Below are 22,399 nucleotides of genomic sequence, written 5' to 3'. Positions count from 1 at the left end.
TCATGCAAATTCAACTAAAAGAAGACTTGTTTAGCTCTGTTAATATCAGACTAAATAGACTGTAAGACAAAAAAGCATTATACGAAAAGGGAATCTTTCATGATGAGTTTTGTTCAACCGAAGATACGACAGTTCGCAACACATATATATCTGAAAATATATTTAAAGAAAAAACTGATAGAAGGAGATTATACTTTTGACACACATTGGAGACTTTGAACCATTAAATCAGAGGTGAATTAAAAAACACACACCATGAAATGAAATAGAAGTAAATGGACCTAATTATATATTAAGTTTATTACCTTTTGTTTTGGTTAAATACTTTTACTTTTTTCCCATTTTAACATTTCTTTTCATTTTTTCTTCCTGTTACTTTGGAAAGTATACCTCAATTTATACTTCTGCTGTTTTAGAATAGTTAGGTAAAACTTACAACATGTACCTTTGATTTATCAGAGTCTACAGTTATAATAGATATTTTAAGTGTCTCCATTGATAAGGCAAAACCTTTACAAGACTCTAATGTATCCCCATGCCACTTTGTATGCTCTTGTTGTCATGTATTTTTAATTGTGGTTTTTTTTAAGTTTATTTATTTACTTTGAGAGAGAGTGCAAGCGGGGAAGGTGCAGAGAGAGAGGGAGACAGAAACCCAAGCAGGCTCTGTGCCGTCAGCACGGAGCCCTGTGCGGTGCTCAGACTCAAGGGACCGTGAGAGCATGACTTGAGCCGAAATCTAGAGTGGATGCTTAACCAACTGCGACAACCAGGCACCCCTTACTTGTGTTCTAAACTGCGTGAAATTTAATCTGTAGCCCCCAGGACAGTCCTTTTTTGCTTATTGATTCTACCAGTTTGTATATTTCTTCTTTCCTTGTGCTTTGCTTATCTCTGGTGTGTGTCATTATCTCGGGAAAGTTATTTATAAAAATAATTGGAGGCCTGGGATGATACTGCCTTCTTCCAGAGAGGATTTCCTTTTGCCTCTACCAGGCTTCTGGGGGCACCTACATTACGGGATCATCTTAATCCAGTTTTAAGGGATTGTGCTTTTCTGAAGCATCCAGGTGTTTGGAAGCCGGGCCGCAGCCCAGGTCAAGACGGGTTTGGTTCTGCTTCATCCTTGGGTGTGGTCCTGAGTCTCTCAGGGTCCCTATTCTGTGCAGGCCTTGGACTCCAGTTCTTGTCTTTTTAGTCCACCAAGGCCGTCCCAGGTACGGCCTGGCCCGTTGGCTGCCACTCCAAGAATAGTTCAAATGTTTCTAGGGGAAATACAGGGCTGACTCCAGTGGATTTCCAGATTCTTCTGGATCTCTCAGCACAGTAACTCTTCACTGTCGTATTTGGTCTCTGATGCTTTCAAACAGGTATTTCTTATCTCACACATATTAAAATCTTGTTTTGCTTTAGTGGTTCAGCCTACCGGATCCCAGTGCCTTGAATTTTAGTTCAGTATATTATTGCTGGATCTGGTGGTTGGTACTGAACTTCTTTATTCTAGTGCTTGCTCTGTTTTCCCAGCCCCAGATAGTTTACAACTGTCCTTTCCCCCTTGTTTGAAATGCCAGCAGTAGGCTCAAAACTCTTACGTATCCTTGGATCTGTTTTTTAGAGTTTCTCCTAGGATTTTGAAAACGAGGAACAAAAGAGAAAATTTCTTGGTTAAAAACGAAAACTACAAGGAAAGGAAAGCTATTAACTGCTTTGGAATATTACAATTTTATTTATTTTGGCTTTTTAGCCATTGTTAAGAAACATAACCCTGTATAATCACTATTTGAGCATGTTGACTGGCTTAGACCTATTATTTTAAAGTATGTTACAGTTTACTGGTGCTGTAACTTGCTAGAACTTAGTACAAGGGTTTAACAAGCCCTTTAAGTTAATCTTATGTAAAATAATTCTGTTAGAGTAAATGCCGACTTCTTCTTCTTTGATAGTTCATCTTGAGGAATGTGAACTAACTAAACAGCTGCATCCAAAGGAAAATGATTTGGTGTTTTTGGTTCTTGAAAAACAAAATGGAGAGAAGAAGAACACAGAGAGAAATCGCATGCCGGATCTCCACGAATATCACTGCGGTTATGTTCATAAATTTCGCCGCACTTCAGTCAGTAAGTAAATGATGAGACAGTAAAGAGAAATCTGTCAGAAGTTCACGTTTTAATTTCCCTCTGAGACGTACTCTACTGGCCATGTTTGTTACGCATGTACCAGACATGCATTTGCTAGCTTGATTATTTGTCATTCGGAGTTTTTTTTTAGTTTTTCTAGATTCATCTGGGAAAGGCCCAGCACTTAACTGCTCTAGACTTATGATTTAAAAGCTTTCTTTTGTAACGTCCTCTCTTTCTGGTACATTCCTTCGTCTGTCATTGCGATTATTATTAAACAATGTGCAGACCATCTGTCTTCTATATCTTAAATCACATTCCAGCCTTGGTTTTGTGGCTAATTGTCAATGAGAAGACCGAACATGTAAGTCGTTGCAAGGCGACTTGAAGAGTTTGCTGTTTCCGTCGCTCGCATCCCTTGTGTCATAGGGACTTTTCTCGTGGGAGGAGCAGAACAGGAGTAATGTTAGGTTGATCTAGCAAGGACCTACTGCGTGCTGGACCCCGTGCCTTGTCCTTCCTGCACACGTTCAGCGTCTTCCCCAAGGCCTTGCAAAGCAGAACTCTGTATTCCCACCTGTCAGGACATCAGGGCTCAGGGATGTCATGTAACTTCTCTAAGGTCATTCTCAGTATTAAATGGTAGGCCCAGGACAGAAACCTGCGTTTGTTTGACTGCAGGGTCGTCCACGTTCTAGATCGCCTGGCAAGCGGCCTTTTTAACATTGCTGCTTTGTTAGTCTCAATTATGTGAAGAGAACGCGATTTCATTATTCCTTCATTCACCTTCTTCCATCAAATCTTAAAAACTCCTCAGAGTTCAGCGTCCTGCTGCACCTGTGCTGGGCATGCCGCATTTATGTCCTCACTGTGGTCCGGCTCAGTCCTTCCTGTAGATGCATTTAGGGGAGCGGCGGCAGGGGGACGTGGCTTAATCTGTGCTTTTGACTCTCACAAGTAGTGACATTAGCCAAATTTATATTTCTAAGATCGTCTCCCTCCAGACTCCTCGAGCGTCCCAACTATGTGACCTCTCTGTGTGCAGAGCTGTTAGACAAAAAGATCCAAAGAAACGCTCCATTTTCTGCCTGACCTCTACTCCTCTGTTTTTCCATCTCAGTAAGTGGGATGCCTTTTTTTTTTAGTTGCTCAGGTCCGAAACCTCAGTCATCCTGGATCCTTTCTTTCTCACACCCTCTGTGCTCTCTGTCAGCAAATCCTGTTGACTCTCCCTTTGCAAGTATTTAAAATCCACGCCCCACCTCTGCTGCTGCATCCTGGTCCACACGACCGCTAGCTTTAACCTAGATGACCGCAGCGGCCACCGGAGCGGCCTTTTTGCTTCTGTGCTTTTCCCGTGGCAGTTTATTCGTCATCCTGCAGTAAGAGCGATGCTTCTAAGGTGTAAGTTTGAGCACCTCGCTTGCCAGCACAGAACTGCCCTGTGGCTTTGCTCCTGACTCGGAACAGGGTTCAGAGCCAGTGTTGTGATCTGCGGAGCCGTGTAAAACGCAGCCCCGTTTTACTCTGTGACTCTGGCGGCACGCGTCTCCCTGCTTCTCCTTCCAGCGGCGCTAGGCCTGAGATCCCGTGCCTGAGATACTCCAGGCGTAGCTCTGCTTCTTGGGCCTCACAGCTGCTGATTCTTGGCCACTGGCTCCCTCTCCCCAGATAGGGGGAACTGGCGGAACCGTCTGAGTGTGCTCAGCTGCGCGGCGTGCTCCTTTCTTTCAAGTTGCTGCTCAGATACCGTCTTATGAGGAAGACCCTCCCGACTCTCCTGTCTACAGTGCCCCCTCCCTGACATCCCCCGTCAGTCACTTGTTCATCCCCTTTCTCTGCTTCCTTCATAGTGCTTGTCACTGCCTGACATGTTTGTTTGGTTATCTGTGTCCCTCTTCTAGAAAATAAGCCTCTTGAGGACAGGAACACTGCCTGAGTCTCAGGAGGCTGTCGGTAAACTTGTGAGTGAATAACTTGAATACTCTATCGTACAAAAAACATAGGTTATAAAATACATCATTCTGAATACACCATTCTTTGTAGCTGCCTGGCATTATTCACTGACAACTGAAACTGCTTTTTCTCCTTCTTGATAATAGTGCGTAATGGGAAATCTGAGTGTTCCCTTTCCATCCAGACTCAAGATAATTTGCCACTCAGTTTAAATGAACTCGTGAAATGCACTGTAATCAGTTCTCTGGTAACTACACAAAGGAAGTTGAAAGCCATGTCTTTGTTGAGTGGACGGAACCAACTAGCCAGAGCTATTCTGAACCCAAACCCCATGGACTTCTGTACGAAAGATTTACTGACTACGACGTCTGAGAGAATCGTGAGTGATGGTTTAATAAGAACAGAAAGTCAGAGGGGCGCCTGGGTGGCTCAGTTGGTTAAGCGTCCGACTTCAGCTCAGGTCACGATCTCGCGGTCCGTGAGTTCGAGCCCCGCGTCGGGCTCTGGGCTGATGGCTCAGAGCCCGGAGCCTGCTTCCGATTCTGTGTCTTCCTCTCTCTCTCTGCCCCTCCCCCATTCATGCTCTGTGTCTCTTTGTCTCAAAATAAATAAACAAATAAAAAGGTTAAAAAAAAAAATTAAAAAAAAAAAAAAAGAACAGAAAGTCAGAGAATTGCGTGTCAGTGTCAGAGCTTCGCATTTTTATCTGCTGTATATTCCTGTTGTTGTGACAAAGACATCCCGCTGTGCATGCACAGTGACATTGTTTCGTGCTTAATTGCCTTTAATACGGCAAAGTATGTGCTGTGTTACTCAGCTCACCTCGAGGAAAAAGGCGTAGTACAATAAAGAAACGAAATTGTGCCCAAAGACCAGCATTCAAACGTTACATGAGCATCCTATTTAAATGCTCGTCAGCTGATTGCAGTTGAGAAGTAGGAGCAGATTAATAGAGCTGATTTGGCACGTGAGTGATGGAGAGTTGGCGGGTGTTGTTGCAGGTACACAGAGGGAGTTGCCACTTTGCATCAATGCGGATTTTCTCCCCGTGAGAGCTGTGTGTTGGTTCCAGGAAATCAACGCGGACAAAGGCCAGGGAAAGGTGGCGGTGTTAGGGCCGCTGCTGTGTGCTGGGGCCTTCCTGTGCAGTGTTGCATTCCCTGATCGCCCTCCAGGGGACCCCGGATGTCACGGATGGCCCAGGTGGAGGCTCAGGGAGCTTAGAGCTTTGGAGACCTAGCCTGTGAGCGAAACTGGCGTTTAGACTTAGATCTGACCCAAAATCCATGCTCTTCACTGTACCGCTTGGGTTAGGAAAGTCTGGGAATGTTTTTTTACTAAGGAAAGAATGAACTAAAATGGGAAGGACCAAAGAATAAACAGAAGGAAAGTGTAGAACAGTTTATTGCAATCATCTTTGTAAGAATCACGAATAAAAATACTGTTGGCAGTATTTGTAGATGGGCTGAAGCCTGTAGACACTGCTGAGTAACTTCCTTTCTGGTAGTGAAAGTGGTTCTTTAGATTAAAGGTGACTTTGGGGTCTTGGCCGATCATAACCGAAGCTTCTGTCTGATAAAGGTTGGAAGACATTCCAGTGGAGGTTTGTCTTCCTCTCCCGTGCCACTCCGGGAAGAGCAACTCATTCCCACTCCTGTCTTTCGCATAGATCGCCTACTTGAAAGATTTCAACGAAGACCAAAAGAAAGCGATAGAAACTGCATACGCCATGGTCAAACACTCCCCATCAGTTGCCAAGATCTGTTTGATTCATGGACCACCTGGAACAGGAAAATCAAAAACTATCGTTGGCCTCCTGTACCGCCTGCTGACAGAGGTAGAGTATGCGAGGGCCGCCAGTGCTGTTAGCCGAGCACGTCATTGCCCTTGAATTAACTGACACGTGCAAATAACTGCCAGGGGTCTTTTCCCTGCACTTTTGTGGATCTTTTCAGCGACCTGTCCTGTGTGACGCTAATCTGAAGGGCTGGGACGGTGGCCTTCTGGCTTTACTGTGGGTCACGTCTAATGCAGAGAAACTGTGTGGAATGCATTCCTGGGCTACACTTGGGTTGGATTGAATACACAGTAACCTAAGCGGATAGTGAGGAGAGGCTCAGAGAAGCTATGATAAAATGTTACGTTTAGAGGCAATCTTAACGTCCGTGTAAGATGTAGGTGCTGTTATATATTTTTAACTGTTTACGAAGAGAACTTTGGAACATGCGTGGAAGTAGAGAAAAACTGGAAAATTCTGTGCCCAAGCTCATTAGTATTTCTTGTTGTCTGTCTTTTCGGCGTGTGTGTGTCAAATTGCAGAACCAGAGGAAGGGGCGTTCAGATGAAAACTCCAATGCCAAAATCAAACAAAACCGTGTCCTTGTGTGTGCACCTTCCAACGCGGCTGTTGACGAACTCATGAAAAAAATCATCCTCGAATTTAAAGAGAAGTGTAAAGACAAGAAGAATCCTTTGGGTATGATCCTTCTATGGGCGTTTCGTTTGTTTTTGGTTTTGTTTTCATTGTTTAGTGTGGGCCGTTTTGAATGCGAGCCACTTCTGGTAATAACTTCTGCTTGGGGCTGTGGCCCATACGTGCTCATTGATTCATTGAGCACATTTTGTTGAGCACTTACTTACTCTGTGCCAAGGCACTGTGCTCAGTGCTGAGGTTTCAACAGGGAGGCCTTCCAAGAGACAGTAACGAGGAAGCGGATCAGTGGGCAGTTAGAAACAAAGCCGTATGTTCTGTAAGCGGTAAAATGTGGATACTTGGCAAACATCCTAGAGCGGCCCTTGGTTTAGTCTCGGGGTGGTGGGGGGGGTTAGGGAAGACTTCTGGGGGACATGCCGTCTGAGATGAAACCTGCAGAGCAATCAGGAGTTAGCCGTGGGAAAGGGTTGGGGGCCTGTGGGGAGCTCCTGAAGTTAACTCTCCATAAAAATGACCAGAGGCGAGAGAACATTGCCATGCAGGAGAGCTAGACCGAAGTTAGCTCCGCCAAGGTGCGGTTTGGGGATTTGTTTACTGTCCTATTTCCAGTGTGATCTAGCAGCGAGGGGAAGTACTGGTTCGTGAAACCTGTTTCGTTGGGCAGGTGCGTGGGTTGTACTGGGTCTCGAGATCAAGCATGCTTCATAGGATCGGTCAAGGTCAAGGGTTTATAAAAGCGCTGCTCTAAGCGTAGGAACACCGTGCAGTGAATGTGTTGGGTCGGAGGATTTGTGCATCTTCAGTTTTGTAGATAGTACCAGATTCTTCCCAAGAGTGGTTGTAGCAGTTGACACGCCCAGGAGCAGCTCCCACGCACATGCAGTGGTGTGGTTTTAACACGCCTGTCCCTTCCCTGACCAGCCACGTGAGGGCGGCACTCGGGCCTGTGTGGACGGGGCAGCAGGGCCGGGGCCAGGCGAGGCCAGCCAGCAGCCAGGGTGCAGTTTGAGCTTTCTTAGAAAACGTCTTCTGGCCACAGGAGAGAACCGTGGTCTTTCCCATTGCCTTCATGTTCTGCTCCTGTTCTTCCTTCCAGCCGCCCCGAGCCTCCTTAAAGAAAGGCCTGGGACACCTTTGCCGTTCAGTATGGTGTCGGTTTCTGGGTTTTAGTCTTCACCCTTTATCGGGATAAAGCAGTTTCCTTTTTCGTTACTTTTTCTTGTGAAGGGCTTTTGGGGTTCATTGCATGCATTTTTCTAGTTGCATCTGTTGAAATGATAATGAAATGTTTCTTTAATCTGTTGTTGTGGCAAATTACAGTGTTTATCTAACGTTAAAATGTCTTGGGTTCCTAGAGTAAGGCCAACTTGGTCACATATTATTATTTTTCAACATGTTGCTAGATTGTTAATGTTTTATTTAGGAGTTTAAAATTAGTACTCCTAACTGAGGCTGGCCTGCGATTTTTCTTTGTCATATCTTTGGTTTTAGTTACACTGACCTTAAAAATGGAATTGGGGAGAATTTTTGTGTTTATTCTTTGGAATGTTTTATATACGAAAGAGATTATTCCTTGAAGATTGATTTGTTTATAGTGTTTGTTTATTGTCTTTTTTTTTTTTTTTTTGACAGAAGGGTAAGTTTCAATATGTTGTCTAAACGTCCTTAACTGTTACATGTCTATTTAGGGTTTCTATATATATGTATATTTTTAATGTTTGTTTATTTTTGAGAGAGAAACCAGAGTGTGAGCGAGGAGGGGCAGAGAGAGAGGGAGACACAGAATCCAAAGCAGGCTCCAGGCTCTGAGCTGTCAGCGCAGAGCCCGATGTGGGGCTCGAACTCATGATCCCTGAGACTATGCATGACCTGAGCCAAAGTCGGACGCTTAACCGACTGAGCCACCCAGGCACCCCAGGGTTTCTGTAATTTTACTGAATTTGGCTAATTCATGTTAGCCACTTCCTCAGAAAGTGGCTAATATCCATGAAAAATTTACACTTCCTCTTAGGAGTTTTAAAATATATTGGCAAAAAGTTGCTCATTGTAGTCAAATTAAAAAAATCGCCACTGTATTTTGATTGGGTCACCTTTGTCATTCCCTGTTTTATGTATTTAGTCTCTGAGTCCACACGTGACGTGGGCGGGCCTATGGTTGGAAAGTCCTGGGAAAGAATTTAGTTTTTCCCAGCTAAGCCCATTCACTTCTTCCTCCCATCTCTTCCAGGCCCTTTTCTTTTCTAGCGGGCTTTAAAATTCAAGCCTCCGTGATAAAATTTCTGTACCTTCACTGGAATGGTAGTTTTGCCAACGTAGACCTTTGGCAAACTCTCGGTAGAACTAAAGATTTTTAGGGGCGCCTGGGTGGCTCAGTTGGTTGGGCGTCCGACTTCAGCTCAGGTCATGATCTCACAATCCGTGAGTTCGAGCCCCACGTCGGACTCTGTGCTGACAGCCCAGAGCCTGGAGCCCGCTTCAGATTCTGTGTCTCCCTCTCTCTCTGCCCCTCCTCTGCTCATGCTCTCTGTCTCAAAAATAAATTAAAAAAAAAATTTTTTTTTAATTTAAAGATTTTTAAATCTCTATTTTTTTTTTAATGTTTATTTATTTTTGAGACAGAGAGACAGAGCATGAGCGGGGGAGGGGCAGAGAAGGGAGGGAGGGGCAGGGAGGGGAAGACACAGAATCCAAAGCAGGCTTCAGGCCCTGAGCCGTCAGCACAGAGCCCAACGCGGGGCTTGAACCCACGGACTGTGAGACCATGACCTGAGCTGAAGTCGGATGCCTAACCAACCGACTGAGCCACCCAGGCGCCCCATAAATCTCTGTATTTTATTGAACGTAAAGTAAAAAATTCTGAGCACCCAGACGGTGCCAGCCCCAACGTATCCTGTCCCTCAGGGAAGCCACAGCAGCTTGGGGTCTTGTAGCTCTGGTTTTGAGCTTTCTCTTTGTTTCTGGCCTCTAGGAATTTCTCTCCCATCTCTATGAGCTCACCCTGCAGTTTAATGGATGTCTGTTATAGTTTTAGTTTATGGAGCATTTCTAGATGTTTATCATGGGTGAGTTTCCAGGTAATTCCATCCACCTTTCTCATGGAAACAAGAAAATTGGCAGTTTTGAAACCTTCAAGCAAATGTTAGCCAGAGAAGAGGGCTTCACGTTTAGAAGAATGAGCTGAACTGGGAACAAAAATACGTTGTAGATAACTGTTTAATAAGTCCTTCATTCATTCAACCTATACTTCCTGTACTTAACCTGCTGGCCACTGTTGGAGCCAGTGACCAAAACAAAACCTTGTTCACAGGCAGGAGATTAACAATAAACAAATAAGTACGTGATGTGTCACATTCAGATAAGTGCTAATAAACTCTGCGTGATCGCTATAATTTAGCCCAACGATGGAGCGGGTGATGTTTAGATGAAATAATAATATATAAACTGCGGTAACCTAAAATGAGAGTGTGGTTAATAACAAGCCGTTTAAATGATGCTTACAGCTTTTGGAATTACCTACTCCACAGAATTTCCAGCATCTTTGTATCCCTTAGATTCTGGAGTTAGCAGTGTGATGTTGTGATGTGGAGGAGAGTTTCAGAAACATCGTTCTGAGTATTCTGCCGACCGAGAAGGGTCTGATAGTAAAATATGATTCTGTCTTGGAAGTTCAAATATGTGTTAACATCTGAAAGTCTTTGTCCATCTGAAATATCCTGAGGTTAAGAAATCTTATTTTAACTCACCTTTCCCCAAATGTATTTTACTGTGGAATGGACAGAACACAGCTTGAGAAATGCTGGTATAATTGAATCTCAAGTTTGTAACGTACTGTTTATGCAACCTCCGAAGCTTTTATTGGGTAGAAATGTAGAAATGGTAAGTACTCGCTTTGAGAGTGGTTGTGAAGCGTATCTAATGTGTATGAATCCTGTAGTGTACTTTCAGGCGTCTAGTTGATTGATGATTAATCTTAGCTCCCTTCTCTGATTGTTAGTATGCTTGCCTAGAAATAGATGTTATGAGATAGTATGAACAGAGACTGGCAGTGTTGTTATTATTCTCTAAGTACGATTTTTTTTATCAACAGGAAACTGTGGAGATATAAATTTAGTACGTCTGGGTCCAGAAAAGTCTATTAATAATGAGGTCCTAAGATTTAGTTTGGACAGCCAAGTTAACCACAGAATGAGTAAGTACTAATTGAGGCACATACTAATGTTACTTCTATTTCCTTTTATATGATAGGTAATATCTTGGGTATTAAAGGTAATTTGGAGACATTTGAAATAGAGTAGCTTCGAGAACTAGTTTTTTTCCTCATTGTGTATGCATATGTGTATATAGTCAGAATTAGCTTATTCTTTTTTTTTTTTTTTTTTTTTTTTTTTTTTTTTAGAAAAAGACTTACCTTCTCATGTTCAGGAGATGCATAGAAGAAAGGAATTTCTGGATCATCAGCTAGATGAACTTTCCCGCCAGCGTGCTTTATGCCGAGGTGGAAAGGAAACACAGGTATCTCAACATTTCTTGATTGATGTTTTCTAATAGCTGATAGGTACGAAAGTTAGCGTGGAGTATGTGATATCATTTGTTTGTCGCGGGATAGCTGAATCTGTGTATGAAGATGTATACAAAAGCAGTATGCCTTATATCAGGGATTAATGAACTTCTTGTGGAAAGTAAAGGTCGTACATAATTTAGACTTTGCAGGCCATATGGTCTCTGTGTCAGCTACTCAACTCTGCTGTTGTAGCCCAAAAGCAGTGATAGAGAATTCACAAATGGATGTGACTATATTCCAATAAAACTTTATTTACGAAAACAGATGGTGAGTTGAATTTGGCCCACAGGCTGTAGTTTGCCGTCGCCTGCCGTATATTAAAGCTGTAGTGAATGGATTAGGTATCTTTCAGTTGCAAGTTAAAGAAATCCAAGTTAGACAAAAAGGGGAATTCACTGGCTCAACATGCCTAGGAACTCTGGGAGTAAGTTCAGCGAGGCTGGGTCCAGGGGCTCAGGTGATGGCATTTCTCCCCCTTCCCCTCGATTTGGTTTTCTGTGTGTCAGACCTTTCTTCTCTCGGGGAAGGTAAGTGCCAGCATCTCTGGGCACCACCGCCCCGGCTTAGAAAACCCATAGGAAGAGAGGGGGCCGTTCTCCCGCTATCCATGCATCAATGCCACGGAAGGCGTCCGGTTGGTCCCTGGATGTGCAAGCAGATCTCCCTGTTTTTAAGGGAATGGGGGCCGTGGTTCACCAGGCCTGTGTTCTGTGCCCATCACTGTAGCCAGAGGGATGACTGGGGTGCGAACCACCCAGAGATCAGGGGAGGAAAGAGCCCCAGGAGTTGCACTGCCCAGCAGACAGAGACAGCACACAGGGGACGCACCAGACAGAACAGAATCTTGTGCATCGTTAAGGATTTGTCAGATTAACACTGCGTCGAGCTCCGGGGGCCATACCACAGAGAAATTGAAGCAGAGACATTGACTACGCACAGGTCCCGGAGGAAGTACACGTCGTGGCCTTGAGGGGCCACACAAGAGGTCAAGGCAGAGTGCAGACAGGCAGGACCTGGACACGTGCCTCTGTTAGGGTCCGTGGGTGGGGTGCTTCGGGGGTCCTGGGCTAGGGCCGGATCGTTCCGCTCAGACCAGAAGAGCGGGGAGAAGCCGCGCGGGCGCTGGTCACGAGGGTGGCCGGACGTCCTGTCAGAGCTGCCGCCTGCCGTCGCTCTGGCTGCTCCTCTCCTCCCCGGGGCCTGCGTGTGAGGACTCGTATCAGGGGAAGGTCTCTGCAGGCTGCTGGGTGGGACAGAGCGGCCATGAGGCCCCGGTCCCGAGGGCCGGCTCAGCGCAGCATGGGGGTCAAGACTCTGCTGGTAAAGGGAGAGCAGGTGGGGTGAATGGGCAGTGTCATTTGCAAGGTAAGGCAGCCAACTGCAAAGTATTTTAAAATGCTCAGGTTCATCTTAAAGATTGCATTCTCATTTTTTCCAGAGGCAAGAATTAGATGAAAAAATTGCAAAAGTTTCAAAAGAGAGGCAGGAACTAGCTTCTAAAATTAAAGAGGTAAGTGGTTCACCTATAGGATTTTCCAGGTTTTTTCTTCTTTCTTTCTCTGTTTTTATGATGAATTATTTCACACAACCGATGGACTTCTCTCAGTTACATTTAAAACTTTGCTTATTATGAAAACTTTTTTTGAATATGAAAGTAGAGAAAATGGTGCAATTACACGTACATTTGCTTTTTTTTGTTTGTTTGTTCGCCTGAAATTCTTATTGTCACCTGAGATCTAAGAAAGGTGATGATAAATTGTCTTCTCCTTTTCTAGGTCTGGGTAGGTATTAAAAAAAAAACTCATTAGGTGCTCTTCTCCTTCCCTCCACTGCAAAGTCGGTTATGATAGTTATCATCAGATGAATAGTCAAAGTAGACGCGAAGGTGTTTTCCTTACTAAAGAAAATTTGTGCCCACCCAGGGATGCTAAAAAAAGAAGAGGAAGAGACATCTTCTGTCCGGCTTCAAGTAGAGTGATGGCGGCTGGGGGTTTAGCTAAGAAAGTACAGGCACGTGTTTGGCAGTTCTTGGCTGAAAGCTACACTCGCCATATTGTTTTTGATCATAAGAGTCCTCTGTAGCGTGTAACTTTTTCCCCAGTATTCTTTTGGATATAAAGAGATCAGGGGGCGCCTGGCTGTCTCTGCCAGTGGAGCGTGTGACTCTTGATCTCGAGGTCATGAGTTTGAGCCCCACGCTGGGTGTAGAGATGACTTAAAAACAAAAATTTTTTTAAATCAACAACATTTAGATTTCTTAGAGCTAGGATGAGCCAGATCTGTATCCTCGTCCTCAGATTTCAGCCCTAATAAACCGGTCGGGGTCGGGGAGAGCAGGTCACGGCAACTGGTAACGTTACTCATGTTTTTAAGCCGAGATTTTTCCCTTAAATGTATTGTTAGCCTTCCCTCCATTGCTAAACAAATACAGTTGCACTTAGTGCATATTTCCATTAGCTGTTTGTTCACTTCGGCACAAAATGCCGTGGAAAGCTTTTTATTAAAATTGTAAACCGAGCCCCAAGTTAGTCCTCCCGAATCTACGGATGAAGTCTGTATTTGCACGTATTGTGGGGTTTGCTGCTCCCCACTTGGTTCTGTGGGCCATGGAATTAATTTCACTTGGCTGTGTTCCTCCGTGGGAGGCCGAGAGGAGAGGTGTGTGAAGGTGACAGTGCCTTCATGTGTGCCCCGAGGGCCACAGCTGCCACCCTCTGAAGCTCACACACACACACACACACACACACAGACACGCCTTGGGAGTCCAATTCCATGGCTGAGCAAGTCACGTGTCCAGGGATGAACCACTTTATAGGAGCAGCACCAGGCTCAGCGAATCAATGATAAGAACCCTGGCTTATTAGCTTGAACACTAAATGGTACGTGTTGTGAGGTGTCATTCACAGTCCGGCTCTGCCCCGGTCTCTGTGTGACCGGTGGGCTGGGGTGGTCTTTGTTACTGTGGAAGCAGAGTGCTCCTCATTTTCACAGGCGTCACTGTGGGTACAAGCCTTTGTGAAAGGCAGAACGACGCTATACGTGCTTAACGACTAACAGAAAATGTATCTTCTAGCTGAGTTGTGACCCCAGTTTAACTCAGATAATTGCTTCACAACTATCTCTGCGCATTCTGATACCTGCCCACATACATCTGCTGTAAGAATTGTAGTTTGCTTTGACCAAATCAAGCCTGAATAAATTTTTCCTAATGTGCTTATATCATGTTCTGAGCTTAGACTCACTGCACAGCACAGCGTTCTCTCTCTGGTGGTTTCCGATGATCTGGAACGTTCTTGCTGTTTTCTAGATCTGTGGTTCCCCCTCAGGACTCGCTGAATGTTGTTGTCACGTGATAAATGGTGGATGTTTTACAGTAAAAGTAGGCCTACTGTCATCAAGGGTTTATAGACGGCTGAATACTGATTCACCTTTGTCTGTTGTCTTAGGTTCAAGGACGCCCGCAAAAAACACAGAGCATCATCATCTTAGAGTCCCACGTCATCTGCTGCACACTGAGCACGAGTGGCGGTTTACTGCTCGAGTCTGCTTTTCGTGGGCAAGGGGGTGTCCCCTTCAGTTGTGTCATCGTCGATGAGGTCAGTGTGCAGTCGGCCGAACGGCCGTATGGCTTATGCTGGCGCTGTGCGGGCCGAGCCGGGGCGGGCGGGGAGCCGCGTTGCTTCGAGGACCCGGAGGAAACGGTCTCGGAGCATCTGGTTTTTACCTGCCGTCGCGTGTGTGCTCGGTCTCTTGTGTTGAAATGTGCTGCTGACGGCCCCCCACAGCCGAACTGGCTTTTCCGGAATCGGGATGATAGTCTTAAGGGTGCCTGACTGGTCCCTGCCCGAGGAGTGTCTCCTCTCTGCTCGGAATAGCTCTGGTTCCCTTTCGAGGCAGTTGGCATATAACTTTGGACAGCTCTGAGCCACAGTGTTTTCAGCTCACACCCGTGACTTGTAGTTCATTCACGGAGCAGACATTTGTCGGGCACCTACTGTTTGCCAGAATGTAGAGCCAGAAGACCGAAGACGTGGAAAACGAGCTACAAGAGGGTTGGTCCAAGATCCGGCTTCACCAAAACGAGAGGATGGAAACGGGGGAAGTGATGACACGCTTGAAGAAGGTGTCCTCGAAGAGAAGCTTGAGTCTTGCAGATGACAAGGCCAGCTAGGAGCAAGGGAGAAGGCGGGTGGCAGGGAGAGGGGGACGCACTGCCACGCACTTCCCTCAGGCACGTGCCCAGCGAGAACAAAGAGCACAGAACTGGGGCGTCACTCGGCTCTGGCTCACGCTGGCTCCCCGGTGGTCGTGGCACCTGAGCCGTGCCGGCCTCACGACGCGTGTGCGGCGGTTCTTTCAGTCGATGGTGTAGAGCGTTTGTGTCCGTTGTAACCGTAGAAAAATCCTTCTCTGTTTTTCTCCGTTTATAGTATTCTTTCATTTTAATCAAAAAAAAAAGTCGGTGCTCATCACAGGCGTCCACTCAAAAATCCTGGCTGGTATTCAGTGCAGAAGGAGAAAGTGTGATACTTTTCTGAATGTTAGAACTTTTGTGAATTTGAGAAACCGCACGGGGATAAAGAAACAGCAGAGATGATGAAGAATACCCTTTCATTCTGTACTTCTTACCCAGGCTGGGCAGTCTTGTGAAGTGGAGACTCTTACCCCGCTCATCCATCGATGTAACAAGCTGATCCTCGTCGGAGACCCAAAACAGCTCCCTCCCACGGTCATTTCCATGGTGCGTTTGTTTCACGTTCATAATACTTTAAAGGGGGGGGGGCTTTTTGTTTTTGTGTTTGGAGGGGGGCTTTCTTGGATCATCATCTCCTGTTTGGAGGGAAAAGTAGGGAATGGCTAAGAAGAGAGAAGCACCGTTTGGATTTTAATAGGTAAAACTCTGTGAAAATGTCCCTCTGTTCCTAATTGTGCTTACGTACATACGTGACCCATGCAGTGGGAGTGTCAAAGACCAGGAGACGAGAAAGACCCGTGTTCCGTGTGCATTGGGTTTTTTCTTTGGGAAACAGCGTGCAGCTATCTTAAGGGCTGTATCTGATCCATTTTAGTACATAAACACCAAAACTATCATACAAGGAAAATTTTAAAGGGAGAAGTTTCCCAACCTCCTGATTTATATTTAAATGTATGCAGATTTGAGGAAAACATTACACAGAGTACTTTAAATGTACTTTTAGAGTACACTTCCAGTTTTAGAATTCTGTGTCCTATCGGGGGGATAAAAAATGTGCTTCTCACGTCCTCTGAAAGTGCAGCGTCAGGAAGGGAGGAAGGGGGCTCTGAACCCCGCCTGCGGGAAGGACCAGCACCTTGGCAGTGGCCTGTCTCTCCTGTTCCCTCACCAGAGAGGGCTCCTAGAAATAAATGCCCACCAGAGTTGGGATTTAATAAATGTTTTGGGTAATCTGAATAGGTGTAGACCATGGCGTTGAATTTAATAATATTTGTGTATTTCACTAATACGTAGCTGATTTGTGCAAATCTAGAGTACTGGCTGCATAAACAACCCCAGGGAACAGATCCTTCCCAAGCGTGTGTGTGCACTTGCGGAATGAAAGCGTGTGGTTTTTGTTGTCATCATGGTGTTTTGACTTTGGAATCATTCAGAACGATCGTGCGGCTCTTTCACACCTGAGCACACTGCACGATCACACCTGCTCTGAGTGAAGACCTGTGTCCATAGGGAAAAGCTGCTGGTGATCTCGTTCAGGGGGAGTAAGGAAGAGCCAACTCTGTACCGTGTTTCTTTTCATTTAAAGTTTATTTATGTTGAAAGCACGAGAGAGCACGGGACGGGGAGGGGAAGAGGGAGAGAGAGAGAGAATCCCAAGCAGGCTCTGCACTGTCAGCACAGAGCCCGATGGCGCAGCTCCAACTCAAGAATGACCTGAGCTGAAATCAAGAGTCGGTTCCGGGTGAGCCACCCAGGTGCCCCCGTTGTACTGCATTTGTTTTGAATCACACGTTATTTCACAAAGTTACTGATTAAATTCTTGATGGGCCCCAACTTTATTACCTACTTTGGTGATTGATAAAAGCGACAGAAATGAGAAAAATCTGGCCTTTTTGTTATTGTTGCCGAAACATTGCAGCCTTCTTGAGAACAATTTAGAAAATAATTACAAAGTTAATTTTCTCAACTTGCCTTTCTGTCCACCTATATTTAAGGAGAATCGTTGTGAGTATTTTAACAGATTTTGTGGCCTATTCTCATTTGTGTCTTTCAGTCAGTGTTTACTGAGTGCCAGCCTGATTCAGGCACTGTTCTAGGTGCTGGCGTTAAGACAGTGAAGAAAAGAGACAGAAATCCCTGCTTGCATTATGGAGCTGGCATCTGGGGGGTCAGTAACTAAGTCCCTAAAAGATGGTTTGTGTGTGGTTGTATATAGGTAGGGTTTGCTTTAAAGGACCAGAAGCATTCTGTGCCAGATTGTCTTTTTTCCAGTCCAAAAAGAGATCAGGATTATCCTTCCACGTCAGAGCGTAGAAATCCACGTCATCCTGTAGGATAGACGGGTTTTTTTCGCAGGTATGGAAGTGGTACCTTTTTCTTTTTCCCCAGAAAGAAGATTCAAAATGAGGTTTTGGCCAGCTTGTGAAGAGAGAAACTTCTGGGGATGTGGATAAAATTGTTGAATGTCTACTAATACTAAGTTACATAAACCTATTCAAAATCACATGCAGAAATAACCTATGAGTTAGGAAGTAATGCTTTTTTTCCGCCACTCTCCTGATTCGTGAACTTTGCACGCGCGTCTTCAGTGCCGTGTCTTAGGCATCGCGTGTGAAGCTCCCGTCTCCGTTGTCCTTGTGCATCCTGCAGAGTACATTTGCATCTAGGTTACTTAAGACACGGTACTTATCTGTGTGATGTTGACATTAAAAAGTGGATCCCACTGGATCCCGTTGAAAAATCCCACTGATTTTCCAGGTTGTAACCCACTAACGGGTTTATGAAATCATCTTAGTAATTACTGTCAGTTGTCGGTCTTCTCCATGGGAACATCTGTTCTGTGATGCTTGAGCTAAGTCACCTTAGCAGTCTCAGCACCCCAAACTATAGTGGCTCCGTGTATGTTGGATGGACAGACGGACAGATGGATGGAGAAATTGGTCTTTAAAAGGCTTGTACGATGACAGTCAATGTTTCCATTTGTGGGAGAGTCCCCTAGAAATAATTTTTAAAATCTGTGGTACAGTTCTTTGTTTCTTTTCTTACTGATTCTTTCCGGCGACCTCTGTTTACATCAAAATAGTTTCAGTTTGTGGCCACTTACAAGACCACATCTTTTTCATAAGCCGTATGTAGATTTTCTAAATGAACTTTTTTATAGTCAAGCTACCTGGCTTTTCAAGGGCCGGAGTCAGAAACCTCTTTCTCTGAATTTTTGCTTGTTGGTCATCTCAATGCCACCTAAACCTTGCCGTTTCCTTATTACCACTCAGTGTTTTGATGATAGTGGGAAAAGTATAAATGAATTCTTGGAAGTTGTTTCCTCCCTTTCAGAAAGCACAGGAGTATGGCTATGACCAGTCAATGATGGCTCGCTTCTGCAAGCTGCTGGAAGACAGCGTAGAGCACAATGTGATCAGCAGGCTGCCCATCTTACAGCTTACTGTTCAGTACAGGATGCACCCAGACATATGTCTCTTCCCCTCTAATTACGTTTATAACAGAAGCTTGAAAACAAATAGGTGAGTTCATTCCTTTTTTTTTTTTTTAAAGTTTATTTGCAGGGGGGTAGGGGGAGAGGAGAGAGGGAGGGAGGGAGGGAGGGGGAGAGAGAGAGAGAGAGAGAGAGAGAGAGAGAGAGAATATCCCCAGCAGGCTCCACACTCAGCACAGAGCCCTACAGGGGGCTTGAACTCCCAAACCGTGAGATCATGACTTGAGCTGAAATCAAGAGTCAGACACTTAACGGACTGAGCCACCCAGGTGCCCTCCGTTTATTCCTTAGTGGCTTATTTTATTTGTAGGGTTAGCTGCTTAAGAAGAAGAGGTATTTTAGTGTGTTCTTAAGTCCTGTCATAAAAAGTGTAAAACAAAGGTTTAGTAATTTTTTTCTAATTACAAGAGCCATGTTGATTTTAGCAAATGTATATAAACAAAAAAGAAGGGGGGAAAGATTGCCCTTATTTATGCTACCCAGAAATAATCACTCATAGCATCTTGCTGTATCTATTTCCAATCTTTGTATTATGCCTATCTTTTTAAAAAATTTTTTCACTTTAAAATTATTTTATAATATTTATTTTGAGAGCGAGCGCAGGTGAGGGGCACAGAGAGAGGGAGAGAGGGAATCCCAAGCAGGCTCAGCGCCGTGAGCATCGAGTGCAGCGTGGGCCTCAATCCCATGAACCGTGAGATCACGACTGAGCCAAAATCAAGAGCCAGGCGTGCAACTGACAGAGCCACCCGGGCACCCCACTTTTTAAATTCTTTTTTAAAAACTTTTTTTTTTTAAGTTTATTTATTTCACGAGAGCATCAGCGGGCAGGGGCAGAGGGAGAGAGAGCATCCCAAGCAGGCTCCGTGTTCAGCACAGAGCCCCACGTGGGCTTGATCTCGTAAACTGAGACCATGACCTGAGCTGAAATCAGGAGTTGGACGCTTAACTGACTGAGCCACCCAGGCCCCCCCCCCCCGCCTTTTTTAATTTTGGGGGGGAAGAAATCATACCATACTGTACATAGTACAGATTTTCCTTGACTTATGACGGAGTTATGTTCCTATAAACATAAGTCAAAAAGGCATGTAATATACCTAACCTACCCTCCCAAGCATCCTAGCTTAGCCCAGCCTGCTGACATGTGCTCAGAACCCCTACGTTAGTCTACAGCTGGGCAAAGTCATTTAACGCGAAGCCTATTCTGTGATAAAGTGCTGGATGTCCCGTGTGATGCACTGAATACGGTACCGAAAGTGACAAGTGGAGTAGTTGTCAGTGTAGGGGAGGTCACCCTCGTGATCGCGGAGCTGCCTGGGAGCTGCGGCTCGCTGCTCTCGTGAGAGAAGCATACAGCACGTGGCTAGCCCGGGACAGGATTCCAATTTACAATTCCCAGTACGATTTCCACTGAAACGTATTGCTTTTGCACCACCGCAAAGCTGGAAAATTGTAAGTGGGACCATCGTAAGTCGGAGACCGTCTGTGTTCTGCGGCTTACTGTTTCCGCTCATTGCCTCGTGAATGCTGTTTAGTCGTGGTTATCTGTAAGTGCATAGACCACTCGCCCTCACCGAGAACAGAAATAAAATCTGTGTTTTACCTTTTGCTAAAACACATTCTGAGAAGATATCTTATCCCCAGCTTCTTCCCTGACAAAAAAATACTAATTATAATGAGAATTTTTTTCTTATAACTTGTATTCTGAATGGTGGCTGCTTTTTTGTAGACTGACTGAAACCAATCGGTGTTCATCAGACTGGCCATTTCAACCTTACCTCGTGTTTGATGTTGGAGACGGTTCAGAAAGACGGGATAATGAGTATGTTTTCCTCCCTTGAATCCCCAGTGATGGTCCCAGCGTTGTTCTATTATTTTTGTTCATATTTATATTGAAAACATTTTCTGTGCCTCTCTCTGCCTAGGATCAGGGCACAGTCATTCTTAGGGAGCTAGGCTACCAGCTTCTCCTTTTTATCATAGATTATTAATATCTCTGTCTATACGTTTTGGCCTTGTAGTTCTTCTTCAGTCTGTAATGGGGATCGTAATCCCTACCATGATAAGCTCTTGAGCAAATACATACTAAGGTCACAGCTGTGAGTAGGACAGACATGGCCCCAGTGCATGGCTGTTGTGATCGAAGACAAGAGGCAGTATAGATCCCTTGGATGAAGGTGGGAGACAGAGGGTGAACGACCCCTCACGTGTGGGATTGTGAGTAAGGGAGCACGTTCCAGGCAGCCTGTGAGTGACAGAAAGGAAGTTTTCAAAGGAGTCCGGGCTTACGAGAAATTCAGAGAGTAATAGTCTAAAGGCTGCGTTTGTCAGCACAGGGCCTATCTAGAAGTAAGGAGAAATAGAAATGCCACCTCTGTGTCACCGAGAGCGCCGTAGAGAAGGTGACATCCTCAGTAAGAACGAGGCAGTAAGCCACCGAGGAGGGGGGAGGGGACATTCAGCGAAGAAGTTAAGAGAGACAGAGAAGCAGTTGGCCACAAGTAATGTGGAGGTGAAGGTCATAGAGGAACGTTGGCCTGAGAGGTGAATGACGAACATAAGGACTTCAGAGATGGAAGAGAAGGCTGGCTGACTGGGTTTTCTGTCAAGTGAGCCTAGAAGTTAAGAACGTGGGGATTAAAGGCCCTTAAACTGAGACCTTCAGGCAGCTTCAGGTGCAGTGCATTTGTTCTGGAATGGGAGTGAAGGGGTGCATGTCGTTTGGGAAGTGAGCTGGGAGTGCAGGGGGAGGCCAGTGCGGACGCACCCCCGGGCTGCGTCCTGTTCAGTCCGCGTGGACGGCGGCCCCTGGCCGTGGGTGCGAGCTCCGCACAGCCAGTGCTGGGGAGTGAAGGAAGATGATCCCGTCTAGAGCGCTGGTCTCAGTGTGTGCAAATTCTTTTTTTTTCTTTCTTTTAAGTTTATTTATCTTGAGGGAGAGGGGGAGAGGGGCAGAGAGAGGGGGAGAATCGCAAGCAGCCTCCGTGCTGTCAGGGCAGAGCTCAGCTCGGGACAGAACCCACGACCCTGGGATCATGACCGGAGCCAAAACCAAGAGTCAGATGCCCAACCGACCTAGCGACCCAGGCGCCCCCAGACAGTAGATGCTTAGTGCCAGCTCTTTACTGTTCCTGTCTTGGTTACTGTCAATACTTCTTACTGTTGCTGTCCCTGTTTTGACAGATGAAGAGATCGGTGAGTAAGCTTCAGGTGACATCACACTCTTCGTCCTCATAACTTCCTGTTTCACTGGGTGGTTGTATGTCTTTAAGGGTACCATATTGATGGTCATTGTAACAGCCTCTTTGAGCCACTGATGACTGCGCAAAGGCCAAAGCTACCTTCCTGCCCTTCACTCTAGCAGAAGACAAAGCGGGACTGAAGCTAGCAGTTGGACTGCTATTAGTTTTGATGTGTTTTGTTTTGTTTTGTTTTTTCATCTTATTTAGCTCATATATAAATGTTCAAGAAATAAAACTGGTAATGGAAATAATTAAACTTATTAAAGACAAAAGAAGGGATGTTACTTTCCGGAACATTGGCATAATAACCCATTACAAGGCTCAGAAGACGATGATTCAGAAGGATTTGGACAAAGAGTTTGATAGAAAAGGGTGAGGCATCTATATTTTTACAGATATTT

General features: G+C 45.3%; 1 protein-coding gene across 10 annotated transcripts in view; it reads left to right on the top strand.

Moving 5' to 3' along the window:
- Positions 1-22,399, top strand: part of SETX (senataxin) — a 65,995-nt gene that overhangs the window by 31,398 nt on the left and 12,198 nt on the right. For 9 of the 10 annotated variants that reach the window (XR_006710366.1, XM_045469531.1, XM_045469538.1 and 6 more), the window contains 12 exons: positions 1,944-2,117; positions 4,220-4,452; positions 5,743-5,910; positions 6,393-6,549; positions 10,595-10,696; positions 10,904-11,019; positions 12,507-12,578; positions 14,515-14,664; positions 15,702-15,809; positions 18,597-18,784; positions 20,486-20,578; positions 22,206-22,370. Coding sequence is in view for 9 of the 10 variants with exons in the window: in XM_045469531.1 (XP_045325487.1) it covers positions 1,944-2,117; positions 4,220-4,452; positions 5,743-5,910; positions 6,393-6,549; positions 10,595-10,696; positions 10,904-11,019; positions 12,507-12,578; positions 14,515-14,664; positions 15,702-15,809; positions 18,597-18,784; positions 20,486-20,578; positions 22,206-22,370 (1,726 nt within the window). In the remaining variant the exon portion in view is untranslated. The remainder of the gene's footprint in view (positions 1-1,943; positions 2,118-4,219; positions 4,453-5,742; positions 5,911-6,392; positions 6,550-10,594; positions 10,697-10,903; positions 11,020-12,506; positions 12,579-14,514; positions 14,665-15,701; positions 15,810-18,596; positions 18,785-20,485; positions 20,579-22,205; positions 22,371-22,399) is intronic. The other variant, XM_045469539.1, reaches the window with a different exon arrangement.

The sequence above is a fragment of the Leopardus geoffroyi genome, chromosome D4 (genome assembly GCF_018350155.1).
Source record: "Leopardus geoffroyi isolate Oge1 chromosome D4, O.geoffroyi_Oge1_pat1.0, whole genome shotgun sequence".
Lineage (NCBI taxonomy): Eukaryota > Metazoa > Chordata > Mammalia > Carnivora > Felidae > Leopardus > Leopardus geoffroyi.
This window is presented reverse-complemented; position numbering and strand designations above follow the sequence as displayed.